This window comes from Sinocyclocheilus anshuiensis, unplaced genomic scaffold, assembly GCF_001515605.1.
Source record: "Sinocyclocheilus anshuiensis isolate Anshui unplaced genomic scaffold, SAMN03320099.WGS_v1.1 scaffold697, whole genome shotgun sequence".
Taxonomy (NCBI): Eukaryota; Metazoa; Chordata; class Actinopteri; order Cypriniformes; family Cyprinidae; genus Sinocyclocheilus; species Sinocyclocheilus anshuiensis.
The window spans coordinates 1,328,535-1,355,726 of NW_015538036.1; the positions used below are offsets into that span (position 1 = coordinate 1,328,535).

At 38.8% G+C, this 27,192-nt stretch overlaps 2 protein-coding genes across 4 annotated transcripts in view; both read right to left on the reverse strand.

Annotated features, from left to right (window-relative positions):
- LOC107680853 (transient receptor potential cation channel subfamily V member 1-like) overlaps positions 1 to 10,047 on the reverse strand; it is a 13,695-nt gene extending 3,648 nt beyond the window's left edge. Inside the window, exons 1-8 of one of the 2 annotated variants that reach the window (XM_016476909.1) lie at positions 9,722 to 10,047; positions 4,824 to 5,047; positions 4,579 to 4,736; positions 4,041 to 4,193; positions 3,720 to 3,857; positions 1,953 to 2,251; positions 1,115 to 1,285; positions 801 to 977 (exon numbers count right to left, since the gene is read on the reverse strand). In XM_016476909.1, the coding sequence (XP_016332395.1) occupies positions 801 to 977; positions 1,115 to 1,285; positions 1,953 to 2,251; positions 3,720 to 3,857; positions 4,041 to 4,193; positions 4,579 to 4,736; positions 4,824 to 5,011 (1,284 nt within the window). In that variant the 5' untranslated portion in view covers positions 5,012 to 5,047; positions 9,722 to 10,047. Of the gene's footprint in view, positions 1 to 800; positions 978 to 1,114; positions 1,286 to 1,952; positions 2,252 to 3,719; positions 3,858 to 4,040; positions 4,194 to 4,578; positions 4,737 to 4,823; positions 5,204 to 9,721 lie in introns of those variants that run through there. The other variant, XM_016476917.1, reaches the window with a different exon arrangement.
- A 4,860-nt stretch (positions 10,048 to 14,907) lies between these two features.
- On the reverse strand, positions 14,908 to 27,191 carry LOC107680837 (transient receptor potential cation channel subfamily V member 1-like). 2 transcript variants are annotated; one of them, XM_016476891.1, is made up of 16 exons: positions 26,778 to 27,191; positions 24,897 to 25,120; positions 24,652 to 24,809; positions 24,027 to 24,179; positions 23,711 to 23,848; positions 21,292 to 21,590; positions 20,364 to 20,534; positions 19,684 to 19,857; positions 19,321 to 19,425; positions 19,166 to 19,236; positions 17,814 to 17,979; positions 17,560 to 17,626; positions 16,589 to 16,944; positions 16,315 to 16,436; positions 16,041 to 16,144; positions 14,908 to 15,963 (listed from the first exon to the last, which is right to left on the reverse strand). In XM_016476891.1, exons 2-16 carry the CDS (start codon positions 25,082 to 25,084, stop codon positions 15,851 to 15,853), a joined length of 2,385 nt encoding a protein of 794 aa, XP_016332377.1. In that variant the 5' UTR covers positions 25,085 to 25,120; positions 26,778 to 27,191; the 3' UTR covers positions 14,908 to 15,850. The 2 variants fall into 2 exon arrangements, with proteins under 2 accessions (XP_016332377.1, XP_016332386.1); XM_016476900.1 differs by lacking the exons at positions 20,364 to 20,534; positions 26,778 to 27,191 and having other exon boundaries at positions 24,897 to 25,157.
- Between the last annotated feature and the right edge of the window lies 1 nt (position 27,192).

The following is a 27,192-nucleotide window of genomic DNA, read 5'->3' on the forward strand; positions in this document are numbered from 1 at the left end:
TGATGTTAATCAAGCAACAACAGAAAGACAGAAAATCACGCACTGCTCTTGACTGAAAAACTTTAGTAGCCCTAAAGATTAATCTAAATTTATTTATAGAAATAAATATGTCTGCTTGAAAAAATGAAGAATATGATAAACAAGTTGCTATAAAGAATTCATAATTAGCCTATATAACCATTGGTATTTCATTAAAAAGAAGACCATGTTCTTGTTCTTTATGAGCAGTGGGTTTATTTAATTTGAACATAAAGGCATGTTGTGTCACCGCAGTTAAATCGGTGTCCATCATGGTAAAACCTTTATATCAAACCTATGTAATGAGTTTGTAACGTTTAGAGAAATGCTTAATAATGCACTGTAATTAAACCCTTTAGATTTTAGCTGGCTAAATTTACTGTAGATTTAGTCGACTAAAATCTTATATTTAGTCGACTAAAACTAGACTAAAACTAAAAGCAATTCAGATTACTAAAATATGACTAAAACTAAATGGCATTTTAGTCAAAAGACCATGACTAAAACTAAATGAAAATTTGCTGTCAAAATTAACTCTGGTGGGGATCAAATAATGAATCATTAAAAAAGACACATTTAAGCATAGGTTTGAATTAGACACTGAACTGGAAAAGGTTCGTTGTCTGGTTAATGTCATTATGCATATTTTCCCTAAAATTACTTTTATTTTCTCTGTATTTGTATACTTACTACGTGAAGTATACTTAAAAATATACTTGAACTTTACTTAAATATACTTAAAATAAACTTGAAGTATACTTCTTTTGGGTAAGGGTACCTACTTGGCTGTTGTTGTTAAAGTCCTTCCCTGCTTCGCGGTGATAAGCTACTGCAGTTAAGATGAAAAGGTAGATAACATAAACGATAAAGTTGAACAAGAACATCCGTTTCGCAAATCTCTCCCACTTCTCTTCAATTAGTCGGTTAAATGGCTCAATATGGAGCATCTCGAGGCGATTCTGAAATCAGATCAAATAACATGTTGCTATCAACTTTTTTAAAATGAAACATTTTGCTTCAATGGAGTAGTAAAGTCTAATAATACATTTTAGATTCTAGAATGAATTAGTATCACATTAGTAGCATGTCATCTCACAGGAATCTCACTGCCATAAACGATTATCTCCAGCGCGGAGTTCTTCTCATAGGTGTCGAGAGAGGCGAGGTCATACAGAGACGAGCACACTGGACCGTAGGCCCACTCCGTGATCTTCCGTGACAGATGTCGGCGCCCCTTAAACTCCCGCTGCACGATGTGCTTTAACAGCTAATTGACAAATGACAATGAAATCTGAAGGCTCTTTACAAAATATACTAATTACAAATGATTGACAAACGTTCTGTTTAGTCCCTTGTCTTTGGCAATGCACTGATTTTAGTAATCAGCCAAGCCAGCAACAGCATCAGATGACTGTCACTGTACACTACATGACTTATGAAAAATTTTACACTGTTAAGGTGGCACAGTAGTGCTTCTGAAGTAACGTGTGTGTCTTTATACAGACTCTTTTAAAGCTGCTCAGAGGTGGCAGAAATGCAGCGATTACAACTGTATACCTTAATACTAGGAGCTGATGTGGGTCTGAGCTGGCATAATTTAGTCAGGCTTTTATGCAACATTGTGTCTTAACACTGAATTTTGAGCAGGCACAGAGAAGCCTTAACTCAGCTGTGTAAAGATGCCCTATGATGAATCAGTGTGGTGTCTGATTTAATGCCATGTGCTGAAGGGAAATAACATCTCACATCACATGAGGACTAATCATACACAAAATCAGGAACATCCAAAAACAGAAAACAGAACTGACACTTAAGAAATACACACTGCTTCAAACGAATCACTGCTTCAAATAAATACTGGTATTTTGCAAAACATTAATTGTTTGGACATTAAACAATCAGTAAACACCAGAAAAATTAAGGTTTAGGCCTACCCCCAGTTTTCCTGTTTTGGCGGCTAGTGTGAGTGGGGTGAGTCCTTCATTATTTTCAATATCCTCCAGCTTGATCTTGGGGTGAAGGTGGTCAGCTTTGATTAAGATGTGGTCATACATGGCGATGACAAACTCTGTGTTTTCAGGACTGTTATCAGCTATGGATACTAATGCGTGAAGCACTGTGTTTCCATGAGAGTCCTTCTCCCTGACATCCACCGCCTGGTAAGGGTTGTTCATAAGGAAGTCCACAATGTCTGGCTGATTAGTGCAAGCGGCCAGTGACAAGGGCAGCTCACCTGTGCACAAAATTTGTAAACGATGCAGGTAAGGTACCCACAAAAGTGGGTCAGTAACAATGAGAACATTAAGTAGAATTTGAAAAGGACGTGGATTTAAAATGCTGAATTTCTACTGTATAAATTGTTATCAGAATTATGGGTCATTCCACGAAATCGGTGCCTTTTGAATATAAACAACAATAATCAAACACAGAATTACTATAACAACAAAAAAATTTAATTATTATTCAAATTAAATTATAATGCTATGTATTCTTTCATCAATATTAAAGTCAACTAAATACTATTTTAGATCATTTAAATAACATTTTTATAAGGGTAAGTAATATGGGCAATTTGAAGGCAAAATACAAAAATCACATTTGCATTTTGTTCCAAGTATAGTCTCATTGCTGAGCAATGATTTCATGTCAGCTCTGTTATCCTCAATAAAAAACCGTTGTAAATAATGGTACATTCCAGTGATATCATCTCTCAACCAGGATTCCAACAGTTTAAACACAAGCAAGTTTCTCTCTCTTCGATGTTCTATTTTTGATGATTTATGAGGTTTGACTGAATGTCAATACGGTTACCGTTTTTCAGAGTGTAAATTTAAACAATTATTTAATTTAATATAATCAGTATCTACAAGTAATATCCTTTCAAAATGTACAGCCTGTCCTTTTGTGACCTTGACCTATTAGCTAGAAATGATCAAATTAGCTTGAAATCTTCAAACCTGTTCAAACCTGTTACTGTCAGCCCTGTTACTTTTCAGAGTAACAGGTTTTGACATGTGGGTAACAGGGATGACATAGATTACGTGTCACCTTAACCACACTGTTTTTAAAGGTTATCTGTGTAAAATGCTAACTTTTTTAAAGGTCCCAACTCACCCCAATCCTGCCAGGTTAAATAAAGTCAAACCATTTCAGCAACAAGATCTTGGTCTGGTTTCAGATGATCATAGGAAGACTGAGGCTGCATCCAGAATCGCATATTTCCCTACGATATAACAGGCAAAAAACAGTAATGCGACAAAAGAAGCATGTCTGAATTCACAGTAAAGAGTAGGCAAAAAGTACCCGGATGACCTACTACTTCCGGCATGATTCTGAAGTGTGCATAAGATGGACACTTTTCCATCCCATGAGGCCACGGGAGAGGATTTATGAATGGCAGTGATGCGATGCAACTGACGCTGGTAGGTCACGTGACAATGACAACATGACGAATGTAGATTACATTCATACTACATACATTCATACTATATTGAACACACTCAAGCGGCCAGTGACAAGGGCAGCTCACCTGAGCACAAAATTTGTAAACAACGCAGGTAAGCCCAGGACCCCACAAAAATGGGTAAGTAACATTGGGAACATTAAGTAGATTTTGAAAATGACTTGCATTTAAAATGCAGCATTTCTACTGTATAAATTATATCAATATTGCAAAAGTTTAACCATACCCTTAGACCTACCAAAATAGAAGCATGTTTCTTGATTGGGCTGAAAGAATTTCCCACAGGCTTTAGCATGGACATCAGCCCCTTTTTTAACCAGCATCTGTACAAATTTTGCACTTCTCCGTTCAGTTGCAACATGTAGTGCTGTCTGACCTGTCTCAAAGAGATCAGTCGATAACATTGTAAAATGGGTAGGTTGGACAACCTGTTAAATATGATCAATATTGTTGATTTATAAAAAAAGAAATTACTAATATAAGGTTTTAGGCTCGTATATACCTCTGATAATAATTGCGCTAATAAAAACATTATGTAATATGAAGCTATGGCTCTGACCTTTGTAGAAACTGTCTGTGTAAGCAGCATTGACAAAATGTTTTAAATCTCCCAGTTTCTCTGCAATTTCCAGCAGATGTTCAATAGTGTCATTCTCGCCTTCCCTCAAATTTAAAAGTGCTTTCAGCAGGGCTGTCTTTCCATTGGACTTATCTAAAGATGATATAAAAACAGATGTTTCATTATTTAATAAATATCTGTCATGAATTCACAGTACTCTTCTGTGAATTCTTTGTAGACTATACCATTCAAAAGTTTGGGGTCAGTAAGATTTTTTTTTTTTTTTCAAATAAATCAATACTTTTAATCAGCAAGAACACATTAAATTGATCAAAAGTCATGGTTTTCACAGTTTGCACAGTGAGCACTAAATAAGCATATTAGAATTAGAAACTTCAGCTTTGCCATCACAGGAATAAATAACATTTTAAAATAGAACAGTTATTTTAAATTGTAATAATGTTTCACAATATTACTGTTTTTACTTACCAACCCCAAACATTTAAACGGTTGTGTATTTGTTGTTGAATACAATTACATTGAGAGTCGGTGAGCCGTTTCATGTTTTTGTGCAGGTACTGATGTAAACCCTGCAGTTTAGACACATCGCCACTGGACACGGCATCAAACAGCCTCTTGAGGGTAAACCTCTCACTGTCCTGCTGAGCTGGTTCCTCTTTTACTTTTCTGATTCCCCTGTGTGCAGAATGTATCTGATAAAGAAAGGATTTCTCACATTATATTAATCGTACACACCAGTGTGATTTAATGAGGCCAGCTTACCTGTCAAAGTGTAGGTTAAATTTAATTGTGTGTGCAGGCTCATCGGTCTCATCCAGGTAATTAGAATCCATGGGCCTCTTGTCCTTTGAGGCACATTTCTTCAACTGTTTGGCCTTTTCCCTTTGCTCCTGTGTCAGGTCATCTTTCTCCAGGAAGAATGTGGGGCTGCTGTCTCTTGATTTACTCATAGTGATGTCTTCTTAGTCATACAGCAGAAATTAAAGCTGTAGTGATATAATTCACAGATACAGGACATTAGGATTCTATTTCATACAAATAAGGTCTAGGAAATGTGAGCCTGACCACAATTAGCGATTTTACATTTATAAGCAAATGGGACATTCTTACACTAACTAGCTTTAAAATGAGGAATTGTGCTTAATGATAATTACTAATGTTTCTAACTTTGTGACCAGTCAAATAGATTTTTGATATAATGTAGAATAAGAGCTGCTTTTGTAAGAGTAGAAGCTGCTTGATTGTTTGTCACGTTACCCTGCTGCGGGAAGATCGTAGGAGACAGGGAGTAGCATTCACAGTCTTTAATGACGAAAACATGGGATAATCCACAATAGGAGCTGGGCAAACACACGTAGAAACAAGTAGACCTGACAAACACAAACTGAACAGACTAGGACTTTTAAACACAGGGCAATCGGGAACACAGGTGACATCAATGGAACATAATCAAACTAGACGAGGACAGGAACATGACCAAATAAGGAAACACAGGAAGGACTACGGGGGCAAAACAGGTCCAAAAGTCTGACATTTCACCCCCTCCCCGAAGGTGCGTCCTCACACCATAACAACAACAGAGGGAGGCATAGGTGGGAGCTTGGGAGGAGGCTCAGGAGGAGGACGGACACCCGGGAGGGGGCCGGCAGACAGAGACCAGGGAGGCGACAAAGGAGGGAGGAGACAGCAGGGGCTTGGAGCAGGAGGAGCCCAGCTGGACCCAGACCACAGTCATAATGTCGACCCGCGGTGGAGCCGACGGAGGGAGGAGGAATGGCCGCTGACTCCAGGGGGCCGACCAACGGCGGCGGAGCAGGGGGTGGAGGAATTCCGGGGGGCAAGGTGGAGCTGGCGGGAGGAAGGAGCCCAATAGAGCTGGTGGGACGGAGCAACGATGTGCAGCCGGAGGAGCGGAGTCCTGAGTCGACGGCGGGTCGACGCCCGACCAAGGCGGAGCCGGAGGGACGAGGGAGCCCGGTGCAGCTGGTGGATCGACGGGTGACGGTGGAGGCGAGGGAGCTAGGGGCCGAGGCGGAGTCCAGGCCTCGGAGGCTGGAGGCGAAGGTGAGGGATTCTCCAGTCATGGCGACGCTGGAGGATGGCAGACCCGCGGAGCTCGCACCGTAATGATGGTGGGCTAGACGACAGCGGTGGAGGAAGCAGGAGCGGGTGGGAGGGCAGGCATTCCTCTAGGCTGAACACGGGAACAGGATGGCGCTCTGGAGAAGCAGACACTTGAGGGCGCTTTCGAGGAGTGGGCACTGGAGGGCGCTCTGGACTGGATTCGGGGACTGGAGCCTTCTCCTCTTCGGTGTGGCACATTCGCCGCGCCATACTCAGCTCACCCTCAGCCGCGGTGCAGGAGGCGGAGCTCCTCTCCGCGCTCACACCGTTTGTGGCTTTCTCCCTCATGGCAGGCGTTGTTGCCGGCTCCCACACCTTGACTGATGTCACGGCGCCGCGGTGCAGGGGCGGAGCTCCTCTCCGCGCTCACACCATCCGCGGCTTTCTCCCTTGTGGCGGACATTCTCGCCAGCTCTCGCACCTGGTCTGACGGGTTCGGCTCTATCTCCGGGGCGATCCTCCGCTCAGTCGCTCGGCGTTGCGCTGGCTCATTGATCGCGGCGGGATTAGGCTCTCCGTCATCGGTGGGCTCGGGCTGATGCTCCGCACCGCGGGGAGATGGTGGGCTGGGCACTGGGTCTGGAGTGGATCTGACGAGCCGGAGGGACGAGGGAGCCCGGTGCAGCTGGTGGATCGACGGGTGACGGTGGAGGCGAGGGAGCTAGGGGCCGAGGCGGAGTCCAGGCCTCGGAGGCTGGAGGCGAAGGTGAGGGATTCTCCAGTCATGGCGACGCTGGAGGATGGCAGACCCGCGGAGCTCGCACCGTAATGATGGTGGGCTGAGGGCGAGCAGAGGGGCTGCCAGATGACAGCGGCTCACACCATCCGCGGCTTTCTCCCTTGTGGCGGACATTCTCGCCAGCTCTCGCACCTGGTCTGACGGGTTCGGCTCTATCTCCGGGGCGATCCTCCGCTCAGTCGCTCGGCGTTGCGCTGGCTCATTGATCGCGGCGGGATTAGGCTCTCCGTCATCGGTGGGCTCGGGCTGATGCTCCGCACCGCGGGCAGATGGTGGGCTGGGCACTGGGTCGGGAGTGGATCGGTGTCTCACCAGTATCCACTCCACAAAGACGGCGAAGTCCTCTCGAGGACCATCCTCGGACGACGGCGCTCTGCATGCGATTTTTAGACTCGCATCATAGAACGCACAGAGCGCGTCATCCGGGTAGCTGGTGGTGTTTGCTAAGAGCAGGAACAGTCTCGTGTGGTCCTCGAGAAATCGGTCCCCCTGCTCCAGCAGGAGGAGGAGGTACTCTGGGCGAAGAAGGGCATCCACATCCATAGAAGAAGAAACACAACGGAAACAAAAACACTGAGAGAAAAACGAGTAAACAAACGGAGGAGAAAACACGGAGGTAACTGTTTTTGGGTCTGGTCTTCTGTCACGTTACGCTGCTGCGGGTAGAACGTAGGAGACATGGAGTAGCATTCACAGTCTTTAATGACGAAAACACGGGATAATTCACAATAGGAGCTGGGCAAACACACGTAGAAACAAATAGACCTGACAAACACAAGCTGAACAGACTAGGACTTTTAAACACAGGGCAATCAGGGGAACACAGGTGACATCAATGGAACATAATCAAACTAGATTATGTTCCATTGTCACATAGGTCCAAAAGTCTGACACAGTTGAAGTTGAAGGAAAGGCAGAACTACCTCTACTGTTATATATGGCTTACGTTTATATGTATCTCATTGCTAGAGCTCTTCATAAAAACAGCTAGAATAATTATGGAGATGTGATGATATGCAGTTATGATCATAAGACCACATAGGCCTATATAAACCATCTAATGGATCTGTGGTTATCTTTGATACACAATAAATCCATTATCAAAGCAAAAACACGGATTCATTTACATGCCAAAAGAGGTTTTCAAAGATACAGAAGAAAGAGAAACAAACAAAAAAGTAAACCATTTCAGTTTATATGTGCAAGTAGAGATGGTGCAAATAGTTGCAGACTCTAATAGACCCTTGCTAACTGAATTATTGATAACTCTTCATGCTGTTACATGCTATATGATCCCCTCCAGGGAATATATGGAAATACATTTCAGGCAAAATGCAGTATCCGATGCATTGGATGTTCTGTACTGTAAAATATTATAACTTAGCCTCTTTGTAGATGGCTTCATATACAATTACATTCTCTAAATGGCAGTGAGAGGAAATAGTAATCCTGCATTAAGAAATTGCATTACACTGTCTTTGGGTAATCATGTAGTGTAAGGTCAAAAATTGATAAATGTCCATAGAAACAATTAGCTACTAACACTCAGCTCTGTTTTGACGGGGTTCCTCAGCATATATGCATATCTATCTTGAGACATTTTACCATGCATCTCTCACAAAGCTGGTTTTGTATTTAAAAGACAGTTCTTTTTTAAATCAATCAGTTTAGATTTTAATATTATAAGCTAATGTGACATTTTAATACCAGATAACATCACTAATTATGCTTGGATGCTATTTCAGTGATAGTCCTTTCTGCTGAGACCATTTAAATTACACTTCGTTTATAAAATAATTCTATTAACAGCTAGCGCTGTGAGAATAAGAGCTAATGGATCATCTTAATGTGCCTTTTTGGTTCAAACACCAGTTAAAAGAGGAAGGGGTCAAAAAGAATTCAGATGGAAACTCTGTGACAGTAAGTCAGGAAATACAAAATTAGTTTCGCTAGTTATATATATGATTTGAACATTTGAGCATATTTGTATCACACATTAAATAAGAACTCAAATGGCTGAAATCATTAGGGAAATGTAATTATGTGTAATAATAATATGTAGTCATGAGAGCATCCAGTCACAGTTCCTCATTTAAGGCACAGACTGTAAACAATAGACAACCACAATAGACATGGAACATTATTCAGATTTGTCAAAACAAGGATTAATGTTTAATGTGCATTTCAAAGTAAGGAAAGGGTGTCAAGGATGCTAGGGATATTTTTAAATCATGAAGAGAATTGAGCATATTCGATGCGTATGTGAAAGCAGACTCCTCGATGGGTGAGGCAGCACAGATTGTTAAAAGAGTCTAACAGATATTTGATGGACAAATTATATGAGTTAATGTTGTTTTACGCTAGATGATGACCTAATGTGCAATTGCAAGATGCTGGATAGTCTTACTTAGTAAAATAGTATGACATGGCCTCTCCATAAATGGGTTCAGATAATATTACAGCAGAAACTGTACATTACACAGACACCATCTTTAGATCATCTCACTTATTACATTATGAGATTTAGCACTTACACAGCATGTTTTGGGTTGAGCAAAAACAGTCACGCATGTTATTGTCAGTTTTAAGACAAACATTAAAACTGATCTGCAACAAAATGGACTGAAGTAGATCACAAAAACATCAAAAAATTAAATAAACCAAAGGCATTTGGCAGCAAAAACCAACTTTACAGGTTTTAATATGATTTACTACACTAGCAAAATCTGAATTTTTAAAAAATATTGCCCTAAATTATTTAATACGTAAGAGTAAAGTATGAAACATTTGTACTCACCAATTAATTTCTGTTTTTGTAGTATCCAGTATCGATGAGCTTGATTCCTTGAGCACGATAACTTGCTCTCTCTCTCTCTCTCTCAGTGTAAGAGAGGAAGATAGGACAAGATGTTTCGAGGTTGCTGAGAGCCTTACAGAAAGGCGGGTTGTATTGATTCTTTGAGTATGTTGTTACGTATGTTTTGCCATGTCCACGCCTGGTTGTAGCTCATTTATAATCATCCATATATACAATGCACTAGAAGTCATCAAGCTCCTTCTTAAAATGCTTCATTCTCATCTAGCAACACTATATTCTACTACATTTACATTTACATTTAGTCATTTAGCAGACGCTTTTATCCAAAGCGACTTACAATTGGGGGATACATAAAGCGATTCTTCTTAAAGAGACAAACAGACAGGAAGTGGTTGTAATACCAAGTTCTTAGACATTGTTCAAATAAGTACAAGCTAGAAAGAGAAGGAATAAATAGAGATAATTTTTTTAAATTTTTTAATTTATTTATTTTTTTATGATGAAGTCAAGTAGCTTCGAAAGAGATGGGTTTTCAGCTAAGATACTACATATCTTAACTATCCAAATGATCAGTTATTCATGTGCTGGCATGCATTTAATATCGAATAAGTCCTGAGCAGCACATGTTTGGTTTGAAGCAGCATTCAGGTCACCTACACTTATCTGTTGAGACTGTTCTGTTGAGCAATTTCACTTTCTTAGCGTGCAGAGTTTCCTGTATGGCACTGGAGGACTGTGGCAGAGTAAAGCGGTTTTGGTGCATACATGATGGTTTAGGTGCATAGATTACGTGAACAAAATGAAACCTTAGCATGCAGTCGATTTGCATGAAATGTGATGATAAATATATTCCAACTGTTTATTAACATTTAAAAATGCCACTGAACATTGTAAACAATATTTTGTCATTTCAAGGCTTTGTCCAGTCATTTAATGGAATTCAGAAATATTCTTAAAAAAATACATATTTTGTATTTTACAACACAATGCACTCAACAAGTTACATAATGAACAATAGATAAATTTGACCCATGTTAGTCAAAAATAATGATTTTTTTAATTGATGAATGATACAGTATTAAAATATATTTTTTTAATTAAATACACTTAATTACAAAGTGTGATTATAAATTTTAATACAAAAAATAGCTCTACCAGCATTGTAGGTCATCACACCTTACCATGGTTGGTCAGATGTCTCAGAGACAAACATGATCATAAGTGTTGTATTTTGGAGTTTTGGCAACTCTTTTCCGTAGACTACATGAAATGGAAACACTCTCTCTGCTTCCTGTTGCAGAACTGTGTTACATGACAGAGCGCTGCCACTGCCAATAATACACCTCACTCCAGCGGCCTGCAGGCTCTGAGAGGACATAATAAGAGTAATTGTTTCTGTAAAAATGCGATATAGTTTAAATGGTTTTCTGTCTTGCATTTTATCTCTCAAAATGATGGATGTCATTAAAAATGTGGAGATTAGCAGAAATAAGTCAATGCAACCTCTTATTCACATAAGGTTTATATTTTTATGTAGGCCTATGTAATTGTAGACCTACATAATTCACATTTTAAAATTGTATTGCATAGGCCTACATGTTTCTGCCATAATAATGACCCATTTCAAATGTGCTTTTCTTCTTTTTGCTCTTAACAGCTCCCACTTGCCGTGGTAGAGCAGTTATGAAATATTGTTCTTGTAAATACTTTCCAGCATTTCAGTATTTTTTTTTTCTGTGCAACAGTTACCATACTGTGTTTAGCACCAACCCCCTCCTTTTTTAATTTGTTGAGACAGCCTTAGCAAGCTCATTCACTTCGCTACCATTGAGGTTAAATTAACGTGTGAATTATGAAGAAATATAACGACCGTAACAGCCAATAAAGTTTGTTAGAACTTTTAAGTGAACTTTATTACTGCACTTTAGTAGTGTAACAAAACACATATGTAGCCTACAGATTTCTTGTTCGAAACCACTTAAGCTCACCAGGACACCGCTACCACCGCATCCATTTGCAGCAATGAGGTCGGAGAAATAGATGAGTCCAATTCATTAGCAGTTTCCGATTAGATCTGCGCAGCGTTTATAATTTAATCAGAATCAGAGAAGCAGATGATTGGAAGACGGCTTTCTCACCACAAGAGGGCACTATGAATACTTGGTTATGCCTAATGGCCTGCTGTGTTCCAATCCTTTATTAATGAGATCTTCTGTGACATTCTAAATCATTGTCATTGCCTACATTGTGGACATTTTGATCTACCAGTGAGACCAAGACCAGTGAGCAACACATCCCTCATGTAAGAATTGTCCTGTCTCGATTACTGACTAACCATTTGTATGTCAAGGCAGAGAAATGTGAATTTCGTGTCTCAAGCACAACCTTCCTGGGCTATAAGATCAGTCACAGAGGAGTGGAGATGGACACCGCAAAAGTCAGGGCAGTTACCGAGTGGCCATGTCACAGTAAAAGAATTACAGAGGTTCTTAGTATTTGCTAACATCTATAGAAGGAACGTCTGTAACTACCATCGTGGCACTTCTAATTTCATTACTCAAGGGAAAAACAAAGAAACTGTCATGGACTCAACCTGCCTTTGATGCCTTAAAAATCAGCTTTACCTCAGCTCCAATACTGAAACATCCAAATCCTGATGCCTATCGTCGAAGTGGATCCTTCTGACTTTGGTATTGGAGCAGTTTTATCTCAGAGACATGGGAATCCAGGTAAATTGTTCCCTTGTGCTTTCTTCTCTAAAAAGTTAACTGCTGCTGAAAAGATCTATGATGTGAGTAATAAGGGACCATAAAAGCAGCACTCGAGGAATGGAGACAGTGGCTGGAGGGAGCCCGACATCTTTTTCAAGTTATTACGGATCACAAAAATCTGCAAAGCGTCTTAACCCAAGACAGTCAGGCTGATCATTGTTCTTTACGAGGTTCCAGTTTACGGTCATTTATCATCCAGGCAGCAAGAATAGTAAAGCTTATGCTCTATCACCAAGATTTGAATTAAACCTCCTGTTGCCAAGGACCTTTTCTACCTCCCTCAGTTATTGTAGTACCTGTTTGTTGAGGAACTGTGAAAACAACAACAGTCAGAGTCATCCCAGAACGTCCACCTGCCCAGCATTACGTCCCTAGGTCTTTACGCCAACGAATCATGCAACAGGTTCACACATCTCTTAGCTCTGGGCATCCTGGCATTCAAGGGACAATTGAACCATTGCGTAACTCCTTCTGGTGGCCCAATCTAATAATTATGATACTGTGTATGTTAAATCTTGCAGTGTGTGTGCTTAATCCAAAATACACCGGGAACTTCCGGCTGGTCTTCTGGAACCCATACCAATTCCTCAGCATCCCTGGTCCCATTTGGCTGTAGACTTCATCACAGACCTTCTCAGTTCCAATGGTTACACCACTATTCTGGTAATTATTGATCGCTTCTCTAAAGCATGTCATCTAATCCCACTCAAAGGTTTACCTACAGCAATGGAAACCACACAGGCTTTATTTCACCAAGGAGGCCACAGTTCACATCTCGGGTATGGCAAGCTTTCTGTAAGCAACTGGACATAATCGTGAGCTTAACATATGGCTATCATCTCCACGCTAATGGACAGGTTGAGAGGCTAAATCAAGAATACACGCAAAATTCTCTCACTCTTCTACAGGATTTACTCCCTTCCAGTGTGTTTTTGGTTATCAGCCTTCCATGTTCCCTTGGTCTGGAGAACCATCTTAAGTGCCTGCAGTGGATGACTGGGTGTGGGATAGCACTCATGTGAGGCTGCAGAGGGCAGTCAGAGCTCAGAGAATCAAGGCTGACCAGAGGAGGCGTACTCATTCAAACTACCAGCCAGGTCAGAACGTCTAGTTGTCCACCTGAGATCTGCGGTTATGGAAGCTCAACCCACGGTATGTAGGCCCGTTTTGTATCTTACGACAAATAAATCCAGGAACCTACAAGCTAGAGCTTTCTGCTCATTACCGTATCTCTCCTTCTTTTCATGTTTCCCTGCATCTGCCTCCACTATTGAGGAGAGGGAACTCCCTCCACAACTTGAGATTGATGGACCTCTGGCCTATCCGGTGAAGGATATCCTTGATTCCAGGTGTCATGGGGGCCAGTTGCAATACCTGGTGGACTGGGAGGGCTAAGATCTAGATGAGATCATAGGACTGCCAAGGACATCTTAGACCCATCTTTGATTCAGGATTTCCACCAGGCACATCCCAATCAACCTGCACCCAGACCAAGGGGACAGCCACAAAGAGGGATAGGATGGAGGTTTCTGTAACATCTGCGACCTCCATCCGTTCCTCCAACCACCAGAGGGAGCCATCCCCTGAGTACTGCCTACTGCTGGTTCCTCTTGGTCACATTTGATTTAAAATATTTAGAAATTTCACAATTTTTGTTGATTTACCAGATTCTTTCATACACGAGTCTGCTTATTATTTCACACCGCCAGTACATAGCTTAAAATGAAGCGGTCAGCATATCTTTGACTCTGGCCATGGGTTTAAACATCCAGAATACACAATTCTGCTTTACAGTTTTGCAGAATTTTATTCAGAATGTATTTGTATATCACTTGACAATATAAATCATTCACAACAACTTTACAAGGCTTATACATCCATTAAGAGAAAAGCTGTGTATGTGTATGAATGGAAGTCAATGGAACAAAAAGTCTAGTGACCACAGCTTAACTATAGTGAGTAAAACAACAATCAGTAGTTTCTGAGAAGACAGTGTGTTTGTGTACAGTTGAATTCATTCTGTTAAAATGCCACAAAAAGTCTGGCTTCTGACAATCGCTATCTCTTAACAAACAAGGTTAAAGAAGTATCTTTTAAACTCCACAAAATATACCCTGCTTTAAAAACTTTTTATAAACTTTAAGTAAATTTAAAAAAAGGTATAGATGTATGCTGCAGCTTTTGCAAGCAGAGGTCAGAGACAGCTCTTTCATTTATTTTGGCACTGCACTTATATCTTTTTTTTTTGTGCAAAATGTACTTGATTTTATTGTTGGAAATATTGATGTAAATGTTACTTTACAGTGGAAAGATATTATTTTTGGCATTATTGTAAACTCAAAAGATAAACAGACCCACACTTCTTTTATTATTATATATATCTTTTTTATTATTTTAATAGCTACATTTTATATTCATAAATATAAATTTTTAGGGTTTTATAGTATTTAAATATGAAGTAAAGCATTATATTGAGTCTATATTGCCCTCGATGAAACAAAAAGCTATTCGAATTTTGCACGCTCGTACATTCCTTAATGTATTCCTGTAATGTTTATGTCTAATAATGTCTCCCCCTAGCATTTGAAAAATGTTGTATTGTAATTGTATTGACTGTGTTGATATTCTGTTCTATCAACAAAAAAAAAATCTAGTGCGGATGTAAATTTTAGTTATACATAAGAGCACAGCAGGACATTTACAATCTAGGGTCACAGAATTTCAGCTCTGCAGTGAAGTATTAGCCGGAGGACATGACCCATCTACGATCTGATGTTAAGCACAGTGGATTAATCGTGTCTGCAACTTAACTGCATCATCCTGTGATGCTTGTCAGATGTAGGCCTACTGTAGGTCTCTGTTATGCCACATCAATCACAAGCAGAACCACGCGAAACCACAATCCTGCTATATAGAAACATTTGAATGACTGAAGAGACATGAAATGAAATTATTTTTGAGTGTTGGAAAATAGGTAGGCTACTTGGGTAGGCCCACCTTTATGTTCCCTTTTAAGGGTTAATGTATTGAATAAATAATTAAACACAAATTTTAATATGGATATTTCCAAATATGTAAATCATATAAGTTTTGTTTTATCACAATTTAATAAACATTGGGGTTATGTATATTATTTTATATAAATACTTTCTTAACAACACATACATTCGTTTAAAAATGTATATGATGCATAACAGGAATGACCATTGAGGTGTATTTGTTCTTTAAATGAACCACAGTCAAGTTTTAACCAGACATAATATGTAATTATTCCTACACCAGTTGGAATGAAAGGGAACTGCAAAATAATTGCAATAGATTACGGATTATAAAAGCATCAGACGGAGCTAGAGGTCTCAGCTAGAGGACTCAGCTCCTGTACATCTCTGCGTTGTTGTCTCTGTGTCCAACGTTTACTGAACGTTTGCAGGAGTCCACGCTGGCTGGGCTCTGTAACCAATACACATGATATGATGTAGGATTAAAAAAACAGACACACACACACACATTTATTTAACATCGACTACCTCTCTGAAGTTCAGTTGGGGAAGGTACAGGCAGGCATTTCCCAGGGTCCTCGGTAATTACACCCAGGTTTCTGTTCCATTGGTTCCAGTTGACTTCCTCCACACTGAAAGAAAGAGGACACATGCTTCAATTGTTGCTCATTGGTTTCACTCTATGTGTTTGAAAGTAAATGTATTTACTTTGGGCATACATAAAATGTATTGCCCATTTTCATATGGGAGACAAATGCAAACTTCAGATCTTGTGGTTTCGGGTGGAAGTCACCAGGGTCACCTGAAGCACCAGCGTTGATCAGGCTCCTGCCCCCCACCTAGATCCTTCTCTTGCCCAGAACGCAGCTTTATCTTCAGACATTGGGGAAGAATCCACTCCATGTCCAAGGTGGTGATTGCACGCTGTGAATAACAATCATATTTATTGCCTGATTGAACAACTAAAATTGCAAACCATTACATATATTACGCAAACAGGTCCCCATTGTATCATTTCAAGTGATTACAGTGTAAGTTCAGACACAAGACAGCTTTAGCTTTAACTTTGATTTCACCTGTAGTTTCCAGATGCTGGCGCTCTCTACGGACATCTCCTCCACTCTTTGATTCATCAGAGCGATCAGCATGTTCAGCATCAAAATGTAAGTCATCACTATATACAGAATTAGCAGCACATAGAAGACCTCTGTATATTGATATTGATCGGTGAACTCCAGATCTCCCATGCCAATTGTAAACTTGAACAACTCCAGAGTGGTGAAGTAGATGCTCTTGAATGAGTTCTTCTTACAATGTTCATCAGAACTGTCCTGCTTGGTTTGTCCTTCAGAACTGTCATTACATTGTTTTTCAGAAATGTTTGTTCTTTGATCTTCGTTGATAGGCTCCTCATCAAGCAGAGTTACCACGGCTGTTGAGTAAGAAACAAATCATTAACACACACTATCACTCAAACATTTGGGGTCTGTACGATTTCTTCATGTTTTTGACAGAAGTCTCTTATGCTCACCAAGGCTGCATTTATTTGGTCAAATCAGTAAAACAGTAATATTGTGTTTCTATGTTAACATATTTTAAAATGTAATGTATTCCTGTGATGACAAAGCTGAATTTTCAGCAACCATTACTCCAGTCTTCAGTGTCACATGATCCTTCAGAAATATTCTAATATAGGCTACTGATTTATTACATTTATTATTATGATCAATGTTGAAAATAGTTGTGCTACTTAATATTTTTGTGGAAGTCGTGATATTTTTTCAGGATTCTTTGAAAAATATAAAGTTCAAAAGAACAGCATTTATTTGAAATATAATGTTTTGTAATTATGTAAGAGTCTTTACTATCAATTTTAATAAACTGAATGCATACTTGCTGAATACAAGTATTACTTTCTTTCAAAAAATCTACTGACCCCATACTTTTGAACAGTAGTGTAATTGGGAAGTGTTTGTTGTGTTGTGATAAATATGAAATGAATTGTAATAAAAGAGTCAAGGACATTTATTAATGCATGCAAGGGTACCTGTAGAGAACCCAATGAGGAAGACCATGTACACGACAAGGAATCGATGAATTTCCCCAAGAACCATCTGACAACAATTAAAGAGTGTGAGAGTGTGTCGTACAAACATGAAGTAAAAAAGCCTGAACTGTGAAGACTAGTCTACACTACAATGAGGCATTAAATGTGTTGCATAGCATCTTTCCACAGCGCTACACAAACCACACTTTACTAACGCTCTAAGATGATGGATAAGAAAAACAATTATCCCTCACCTTTTGTATCATGACACTGTAGATTCCCATATTTTTGGACCCTCTGGAGAAGTAGAGTAGATTTACCCAGCTCAAAGCAAGACACAAAACTAGCCAGGCCACATATTGGTCCTGACCCAAGCAGTACAGTAGCGCACACACCAGGAAGAGCACGGCCTGCAGAAAACTAATGCAACAAAATGCAAGAATAAACAATGTATGCATTTAATGACTACTGTTTCTGTAGGAAAAATTAGTCTGGGTAGTGCAATTTAACTGTGTGTTGTGCATATACAGTGATTTCAAAAACTTAAAGGGTTAGTTCACCCAAAAATGAAAATTAGCTTGTGTTTTACTCGCCCTCAAGCCATCCTAGGTGTATATGACTTTCTTCTTTCAGACGAATCCAGTCGGAGTTATATTAAAAATTGTCCTGGCTATTCCAAGCTCTATCATTGCAGTCAGCGGGTGTTGCAGTTGAACAGTCCACAAGTCGTCAAATAAAGCTTGCGCATTCATAATAAAACGTGCTTCACATGGCTCCGGGGGGTAAATAAAGGCCTCCTGTAGCGAATCCATGTGTTTTTGTAAGAAAAATATCCATATTTCAAATGTAATAATAAACACTTCTTTCTCATTTCCGGTTTCTGTCATACGCGGAAGCCTTGCCGGCGGATGACGTAGTACGTCGGCGTTGCGTGATTAGTGACGAACGCGGAGAGAGAACAAAACAAAACGCCGGTCATGAACTAGAAGTACAAACCGAGGATTTGCAAAGAAAAATGTCCGAGGATTTCGATGTAAACCAAGAGGAGACTGGTTTTCCTTTGCTAAAGTAAGGAAACTTTGCTTCCTTTGCTCCTATAAACAAACTAGCGAGACTAGCATATCTCAGAGGCGCGCGCGCTGCACATATGTGCTGCTTCATCCTCCGGAAAGGCTTCCACATATGACAGATACCAGAAGTGATATAAAAGTGTGTATTACGTTTGAAATATGGATATTTTTCTTACAAAAACGCATGCATTCACTACAGGAGGCCTTTATTCACCCCCGGAGCCGTGTGAAGCACGTTTTATTATGAATGCGCGCGCTTTATTTGACGACTTGTGGACTGTTCAACTGCAACACCCGCTGACTGCAATGATAGAGCTTGGAATAGCCAGGACCATTTTTAATATAACTCCGACTGGATTCGTCTGAAAGAAGAAAGTCATATACACCTAGGATGCTTCGAGGGTAAGTAAAACACAAGCCAATTTTCATTTTTGGGTGACCTAACCCTTTAACTGACAAAGAATGTAATTTCAAGCATATTAATCTGTATTAGCAAATGATTAAGTCAAATTAAACAAGAGAGTCAAAGGACTCACAAAAGCTGATCAGTGTATCCATCTATGAACAGGGACTGAAATCCTGGACGCTTTCTAAACAAATCTATCAGCTTAAAAGAAAAAGGAATTCATTCATTTCTGTAAAAAAAAATGTACATTAAAATTACATATGAATTTGTTTTAAACGAACATACCCCTCTAATAAAGAAGTAAAGTGCTCCAATGGTACTTATGATGTGTCCTGTCAGAAGCAAGTAGTCTTGGCTATTATTTTTATAATGAAATGGGGGCTTTAATGACTGAAAAGAAAAGAGTGGGGATGAGACATAACATTCAATAGTGAAGCATTTACACTAAGCATGCATAAAGTATAGTTTAAATCAGACATTGAACTGGAATTAGTTGCAAGTATGCATATATTCCAGAAAAGTTGTTTTTATTTTCTCAATAAAATGTAGGCAAAAATATTTGTGTCTAGCATGAAATGTGATGTAAAGCCAAACCCCTGCCCATCTCACACCCTTTTTGTAGTCCCCATCTTTGGGCTGTATACTTACTTGGCTGTTGTTAAAGTCCTTCCCTGCTTCGCGGTGATAAGCTACTGCAGTGAAAATGAAAAGGTAGATAACATAAACAATAAAGTTGAACAAGAACATCCGTTTCGCAAATCTCTCCCACTTCTCTTCAATTAGTCGGTTAAATGGCTCAATATGGAGCATCTCGAGGCGATTCTGAAATCAGATCAAATAACATGTTGCTATCAACAGCTTTTATCAAAATCAATAAAGCTTCTTTATAATGAAACATTTTGCTTTAATGAAGTAGTAAAATCTAATGCATTTAATGTCAAGTAAACAGCATGTCATCTCACAGGAATCTCACTGCCATAAATGATTATCTCCAGCGCGGAGTTCTTCTCATAGGTGTCGAGAGAGGCGAGGTCATACAGAGACGAGCACACTGGACCGTAGGCCCACTCCGTGATCTTCCGTGACAGATGTCGGCGCCAAGAACATCCGTTTCGCAAATCTCTCCCACTTCTCTTCAATTAGTCGGTTGAAGGGCTCAATATTGAGCATCTCGAGGCGATTCTGAAATCAGATCAAATAACCAAGCATGACAGCATTTATCAAAATCCATATAGTTTCTTTACAAATTATAATTTTGCTTCAATGAAGAAGTAAAGTCTAATTATTCTAGAATGAATTAGTTTCACGTTAGTAGCATGTCATCTCACAGGAATCTCACTGCCATAAACGATTATCTCCAGCGCGGAGTTCTTCTCATAGGTGTCGAGAGAGGCGAGGTCATACAGAGACGAGCACACTGGACCGTAGGCCCACTCCGTGATCTTCCGTGACAGATGTCGGCGCCACTTAAACTCCCGCTGCACGATGTGCTTTAACAGCTAGTTGACAAATGACAATGAAATCTGTCAAATTACTGTCAAATATGTGTTATTTAGTCACTTGTCTTTGGCAATACACTCATTTTATTGATCAGCCAAGTCAGTAACAGCACCAGCTAAAATATAGAACAAAAGCAATACAATAAACAAATACATTGTGACAACTATGACTTTAGGTTAAATAAGGTCATGACTATTACTGTAGACTACATGACTATGAATCATGTGTGGTGTCTGATTCAATGCCATGTGCTGAAGGGAAATAGCATCTCAAATCACATGAGGACTAACCATTTACAATGGGGAAGTCGTGGCCTAATGGTTAGAGAGTCGGACTCGTAACCCCAAAGGTTGCGGGTTCGAGTCTCGTACCGGCAGGAATTGTACGTGGGGGAGTGAATGTACAGTGCTCTCTTCCACCTTCAATACCACGACTGAGGAGCCAAAAATGGCTGCCCACTGCTCCGGGTGTGTGTTCACGGTGTGTGTGTGTTCACTGCTGTGTGTGTGCACTTTGGATGGGATAAATGCAGAGCACTAATTCCGAGTATGGGTCACCATACTTGGCCACACGTCACTTCACTTCACTACACAAAATCAGGAACATCCAAAAACAGAAAACAGAACTGACACTTAAGAAATCCACACTGCTTAAAACGAATCACTGCTTCAAATAAATACTGGTATTTTGCAAAACATTAATTGTTTGGACATTCAACAATCAGTAAACACCAGAAAAATTAAGGTTTAGGCCTACCCCCAGTTTTCCTGTTTTGGCGGCTAGTGTGAGTGGGGTGAGTCCTTCATTATTTTCAATATCCTCCAGCTTGATCTTGGGGTGAAGGTGGTCAGTTTTGAATAAGATGTGGTCATACATGGCGATGACAAACTCTGTGTTTTTAGGACTGTTATCAGCTATGGACACTAATGCGTGAAGCACTGTGTTTCCATGAGAGTCCTTCTCCCTGACATCCACCGCCTGGTAAGGGTTGTTCATAAGGAAGTCCACAATGTCTGGCTGATTAGTGCAAGCGGCCAGTGACAAGGGCAGCTCACCTGTGCACAAAATTTGTAAACGATGCAGGTAAGGTACCCACAAAAGTGGGTCAGTAACAATGAGAACATTAAGTAGAATTTGAAAAGGACGTGGATTTAAAATGCTGAATTTCTACTGTATAAATTGTTATCAGAATTATGGGTCATTCCACGAAATCGGTGCCTTTTGAATATAAACAACAATAATCAAACACAGAATTACTATAACAACAAAAAAATTTAATTATTATTCAAATTAAATTATAATGCTATGTATTCTTTCATCAATATTAAAGTCAACTAAATACTATTTTAGATCATTTAAATAACATTTTTATAAGGGTAAGTAATATGGGCAATTTGAAGGCAAAATACAAAAATCACATTTGCATTTTGTTCCAAGTATAGTCTCATTGCTGAGCAATGATTTCATGTCAGCTCTGTTATCCTCAATAAAAAACCGTTGTAAATAATGGTACATTCCAGTGATATCATCTCTCAACCAGGATTCCAACAGTTTAAACACAAGCAAGTTTCTCTCTCTTCGATGTTCTATTTTTGATGATTTATGAGGTTTGACTGAATGTCAATACGGTTACCGTTTTTCAGAGTGTAAATTTAAACAATTATTTAATTTAATATAATCAGTATCTACAAGTAATATCCTTTCAAAATGTACAGCCTGTCCTTTTGTGACCTTGACCTATTAGCTAGAAATGATCAAATTAGCTTGAAATCTTCAAACCTGTTCAAACCTGTTACTGTCAGCCCTGTTACTTTTCAGAGTAACAGGTTTTGACATGTGGGTAACAGGGATGACATAGATTACGTGTCACCTTAACCACACTGTTTTTAAAGGTTATCTGTGTAAAATGCTAACTTTTTTAAAGGTCCCAACTCACCCCAATCCTGCCAGGTTAAATAAAGTCAAACCATTTCAGCAACAAGATCTTGGTCTGGTTTCAGATGATCATAGGAAGACTGAGGCTGCATCCAGAATCGCATATTTCCCTACGATATAACAGGCAAAAAACAGTAATGCGACAAAAGAAGCATGTCTGAATTCACAGTAAAGAGTAGGCAAAAAGTACCCGGATGACCTACTACTTCCGGCATGATTCTGAAGTGTGCATAAGATGGACACTTTTCCATCCCATGAGGCCACGGGAGAGGATTTATGAATGGCAGTGATGCGATGCAACTGACGCTGGTAGGTCACGTGACAATGACAACATGACGAATGTAGATTACATTCATACTACATACATTCATACTATATTGAACACACTCTTTGCAGTTGCAAAGTAATTACTTATTCAAAAAAGAGAGTATGCGATTTCGGACACAGCCCAAGATCTTGCATAATAATTGAACCAGATCAGTATATTTGAAGACAAACATGGACACATGATCTAATCACAATACACATAAACATTAGATCTCTTAGAAAAGTAATATGCTTCACTAATACAACTATGCTAAGTGCAAAACAATATAATGCAATTAGAAAACTTTATAATATTATGTAAACAAATATGTGCAGTGTATGCCGAAGAATGTATGTCCTGTCATCCCTGTTACTCTGGTCAGTCCTGTAACTATGACATCAATCCTGTTGCTGACATTAATTTCTTAAAAATAGTAAAAGTGATATTTGATATGGACTTCCAGATTTTTTTTTTTTCATTGTAACTTCAACTATATTGTATTTTTGGTCAAAGCCTTTTTTTAAATATCGCTTTTGTAAAAATAGGGTGTTCTATCTGAATGACAAATATAAGATTGAAAAACAATTTAAACAATCCTGGTGAAAAGAGAGACTAAAATACTCCTCATATATGTGAAAACTGTTACACAGTTCTAATGAAAAGTATATAGTAAGGATTGTGTCTGTAACAGGGATGACAAAAACGTCAAAATATGAGGTAGAAAAAAGTCATAAAATAAGAAATGATATAGCCTGAGATATACAATACAATTTCTTGTCTTTTGTCCACAAGCTGTCCTCATTTAATGGATTTTTACAAAATGTTGATTAAACTTATTTTATATTTTTATTTTTCCAAGGTGAAAAGGCACCGATTTCGTGGAATGACCTTTATAGTAGTCTTGCAAAAGTTTAACCATACCCTTAGACCTACCAAAATAAAAGCACGTTTTTTGATTGGGCTGAAAGAATTTCCCACAGGCCTTAGCATGGACGTCAGCCCCTTTTTTAACCAGCATCTGTACAAATTTTGCACTTCTCCGTTCAATTGCCACATGGAGTGCTGTCTGACCTGTCTCAAAGAGATCAGTCGATAACATAAAAAAATGGATGGGTTGGACATGTTAAATAGGATCAATATTCTGTTCATTTATAAAAAAATAAATGACTAATGTTGGCTAATATAAAACTAGATCTAATAATAATTGCGCTAATAAAAACATTATGTAATATGAAGCTATGGCTCTGACCTTTGTAGAAACTGTCTGTGTAAGCAGCATTGACAAAATGTTTTAAATCTCCCAGTTTCTCTGCAATTTCCAGCAGATGTTCAATAGTGTCATTCTCGCCTTCCCTCAAATTTAAAAGTGCTTTCAGCAGGGCTGTCTTTCCATTGGACTTATCTAAAGATGATATAAAAACAGATGTTTCATTATTAAATAAATATCTGTCATGAATTCACAGTACTCTTCAAACTTCAAAAGTTTGGGGTCAGTAAGATTTATTTATTTATTTACCAAAGAAATAAATAAATTTATTCAGAAAGGACACATTAAATTGATCAAAAGTCATGATTTTCATAAGTTTGCACAGTGAGCACTAAAGAAGCATATCACAATGATTTGTGAAGGATCGCGTGACACTGAAGACTGGCGTGATGACTGCTAAAAATTCAGATCTGCCATCACAAGAATAAATTACATTTTAAAATATATAGAAGTTATTTTAAATTGTAATAATATTTCACAGTATTACTGTTTTTACTGTATTTTTTATCAAATAAAGCAGCCTTGGTGAACATAGCAGACTTCTTTCAAAAATCTTATCAACCCCAAACATTTAAACGGTTGTGTATTTGTTGTTGAATACAATTACATTGAGAGTCGGTGAGCCGTTTCATGTTTTTGTGCAGGTACTGATGTAAACCCTGCAGTTTAGACACATCGCCACTGGACACGGCATCAAACAGCCTCTTGAGGGTAAACCTCTCACTGTCCTGCTGAGCTGGTTCCTCTTTTACTTTTCTGATTCCCCTGTGTGCAGAATGTATCTGATAAAGAAAGGATTTCTCACATTATATTAATCGTACACACCAGTGTGATTTAATGAGGCCAGCTTACCTGTCAAAGTGTAGGTTAAATTTAATTGTGTGTGCAGGCTCATCGGTCTCATCCAGGTAATTAGAATCCATGGGCCTCTTGTCCTTTGAGGCACATTTCTTCAGCTGTTTGGCCTTTTCCCTTTGCTCCTGTGTCAGGTCATCTTTCTCCAGGAAGAATGTGGGGCTGCTGTCTCTTGATTTACTCATAGTGATGTCTTCTTAGTCATACAGCAGAAATTAAAGCTGTAGTGATATCATTCACAGATACAGGACATTAGGATTCTATTTCAGACCATCTCAGATAAGCTCTAGGAAATGTGAGCCTGACCACAACTGCCGATTTTACGTTTATAAGCAAATGGGATGGTCTTACACTAACTAGCTTTAAAATGCGGAATTGTGCTTAATGATAATTCACTTAATGTTTCTTCCTTTGTGACCAGTCAAACTGATTTTTGATGTAATGTAGAATAAGAGCTGCTTTTGTTAGAGTAGAAGCTGCTTGATTGTTATAATGGATCATCATCACATTGTTTAAACACCACTAAAAGAGGAAGGGGTCATAAATGATCCAAATGGAAACTCTGTGACAGTTGAAGTTGAAGGAAATGCAGATTTCTGCAGATGCTATTGTTATATAAGTTTGTGTATCTCATTGCAAGAACTCTTCAAAAAATAAAAAATAAAACAACTAGAATAATTAAGGAGATGTGATGATATGCAGTTCCGCCTGTGATTTTGAAAGAGATTGATGTCCAAAGAAACAAGCTACTAACACTCAGCTCTGTTTTGACCCGGTTCCTAAGCCTATATGCGATCTATCTTGTGACATTTTACCCTGCATCTCTCACAAAGCTTGTTTTGTTTTTAAAAGACAGTTCTTTTTTAAATCAATCAGTTTCTTTAAAGATGACAAGACCAAAAATGTTGTTTTTATAAGTCAATGTGACATTTTAATAACAGATAACAGCACTAATTATGCTTAGATGCTATTTCAGTGATAGTCCTTTCTGCTAATACCATTTAAATTACACTTCATTTATAAAATAATTCTATTAACAGCTAGCGCTGTGAGAATAAGAGCTAATGGATCATCTTAATGTGCCTTTTTAGTTTAAACACCAGTTAAAAGAGGAAGGGGTCAAAACAATTCAGATGGAAACTCTGTGACAGGAAGTCACAGTATCAAAGGAATAAACAAAATTAGTTTCACTAGTTATATATGATTTGAACATTTGATCATATTTGTATCTCACATTAAATAATGACTCAAATTGCTAAAATAATTAGGGAAATGTAATTATGGATTAACGTTTAATGTGCATATCAAAGTAAGGAAAGGGTGTCAAGGATGCTAGAGATATTTTTAAATCATGAAGAGAATTGAGCATATTCGATGCGTATGTGAAAGCAGACTCCTCGATGGGTGAGGCAGCACAGATTGTTAAAAGAGTCTAACAGATATTTGATGGACAAATTATATGAGTTAATGTTGTTTTACGCTAGATGATGACCTAATGTGCAATTGCAAGATGCTGGATAGTCTTACTTAGTAAAATAGTATGACATGGCCTCTCCATAAATGGGTTCAGATAATATTACAGCAGAAACTGTACATTACACAGACACCATCTTTAGATCATCTCACTTATTACATTATGAGATTTAGCACTTACACAGCATGTTTTGGGTTGAGCAAAATAATAAAATAAAAGGTCAATAAAAGGTTATTGTCAGCTTTAAAAATACAAACATTGAAACTGATATGCAAAAATATGGACTAAAGTAAAAAAAAAAAAGTTTTAATATGATTTACTACATTAGCAAAGTATGCATTGATTTAAATATTGATGTAAACTGTTTATTATGTAACAGTAAAGTATGAAACATTTGTACTCACCAATTAATTTCTGTTTTTTAATCCGTTAGATGAAGTATCCAGTATCGATGTGCTTGATTCATTGAGCACAATAACTTGCTCTCTCTCTCTCTCTCTCTCTCTCTCTCTCTGTGTCAGAGAGGAAGATATGTTTTGAGGTTGCTGAGAAAGCCTTACAGAAAGGCGGGTTGTATTGATTCTTTGAGTATGTTGTTACGTATGTTTTGCCATGTCCACGCCTGGTTGTAGCTCATTTATAATCATCCATATACCTTACAATGCACTGGAAGTCATCAAGCTCCTTCTTAAAATGCTTCATTCTCATCTAGCAACACTATATTCTACTACATATCTTAACTATCCAAATGATCAGTTATTCATGTGCTGGAATGCATTTAATTTTGAATAAGTACCTCTGAGCAGCACATGTTTGGTT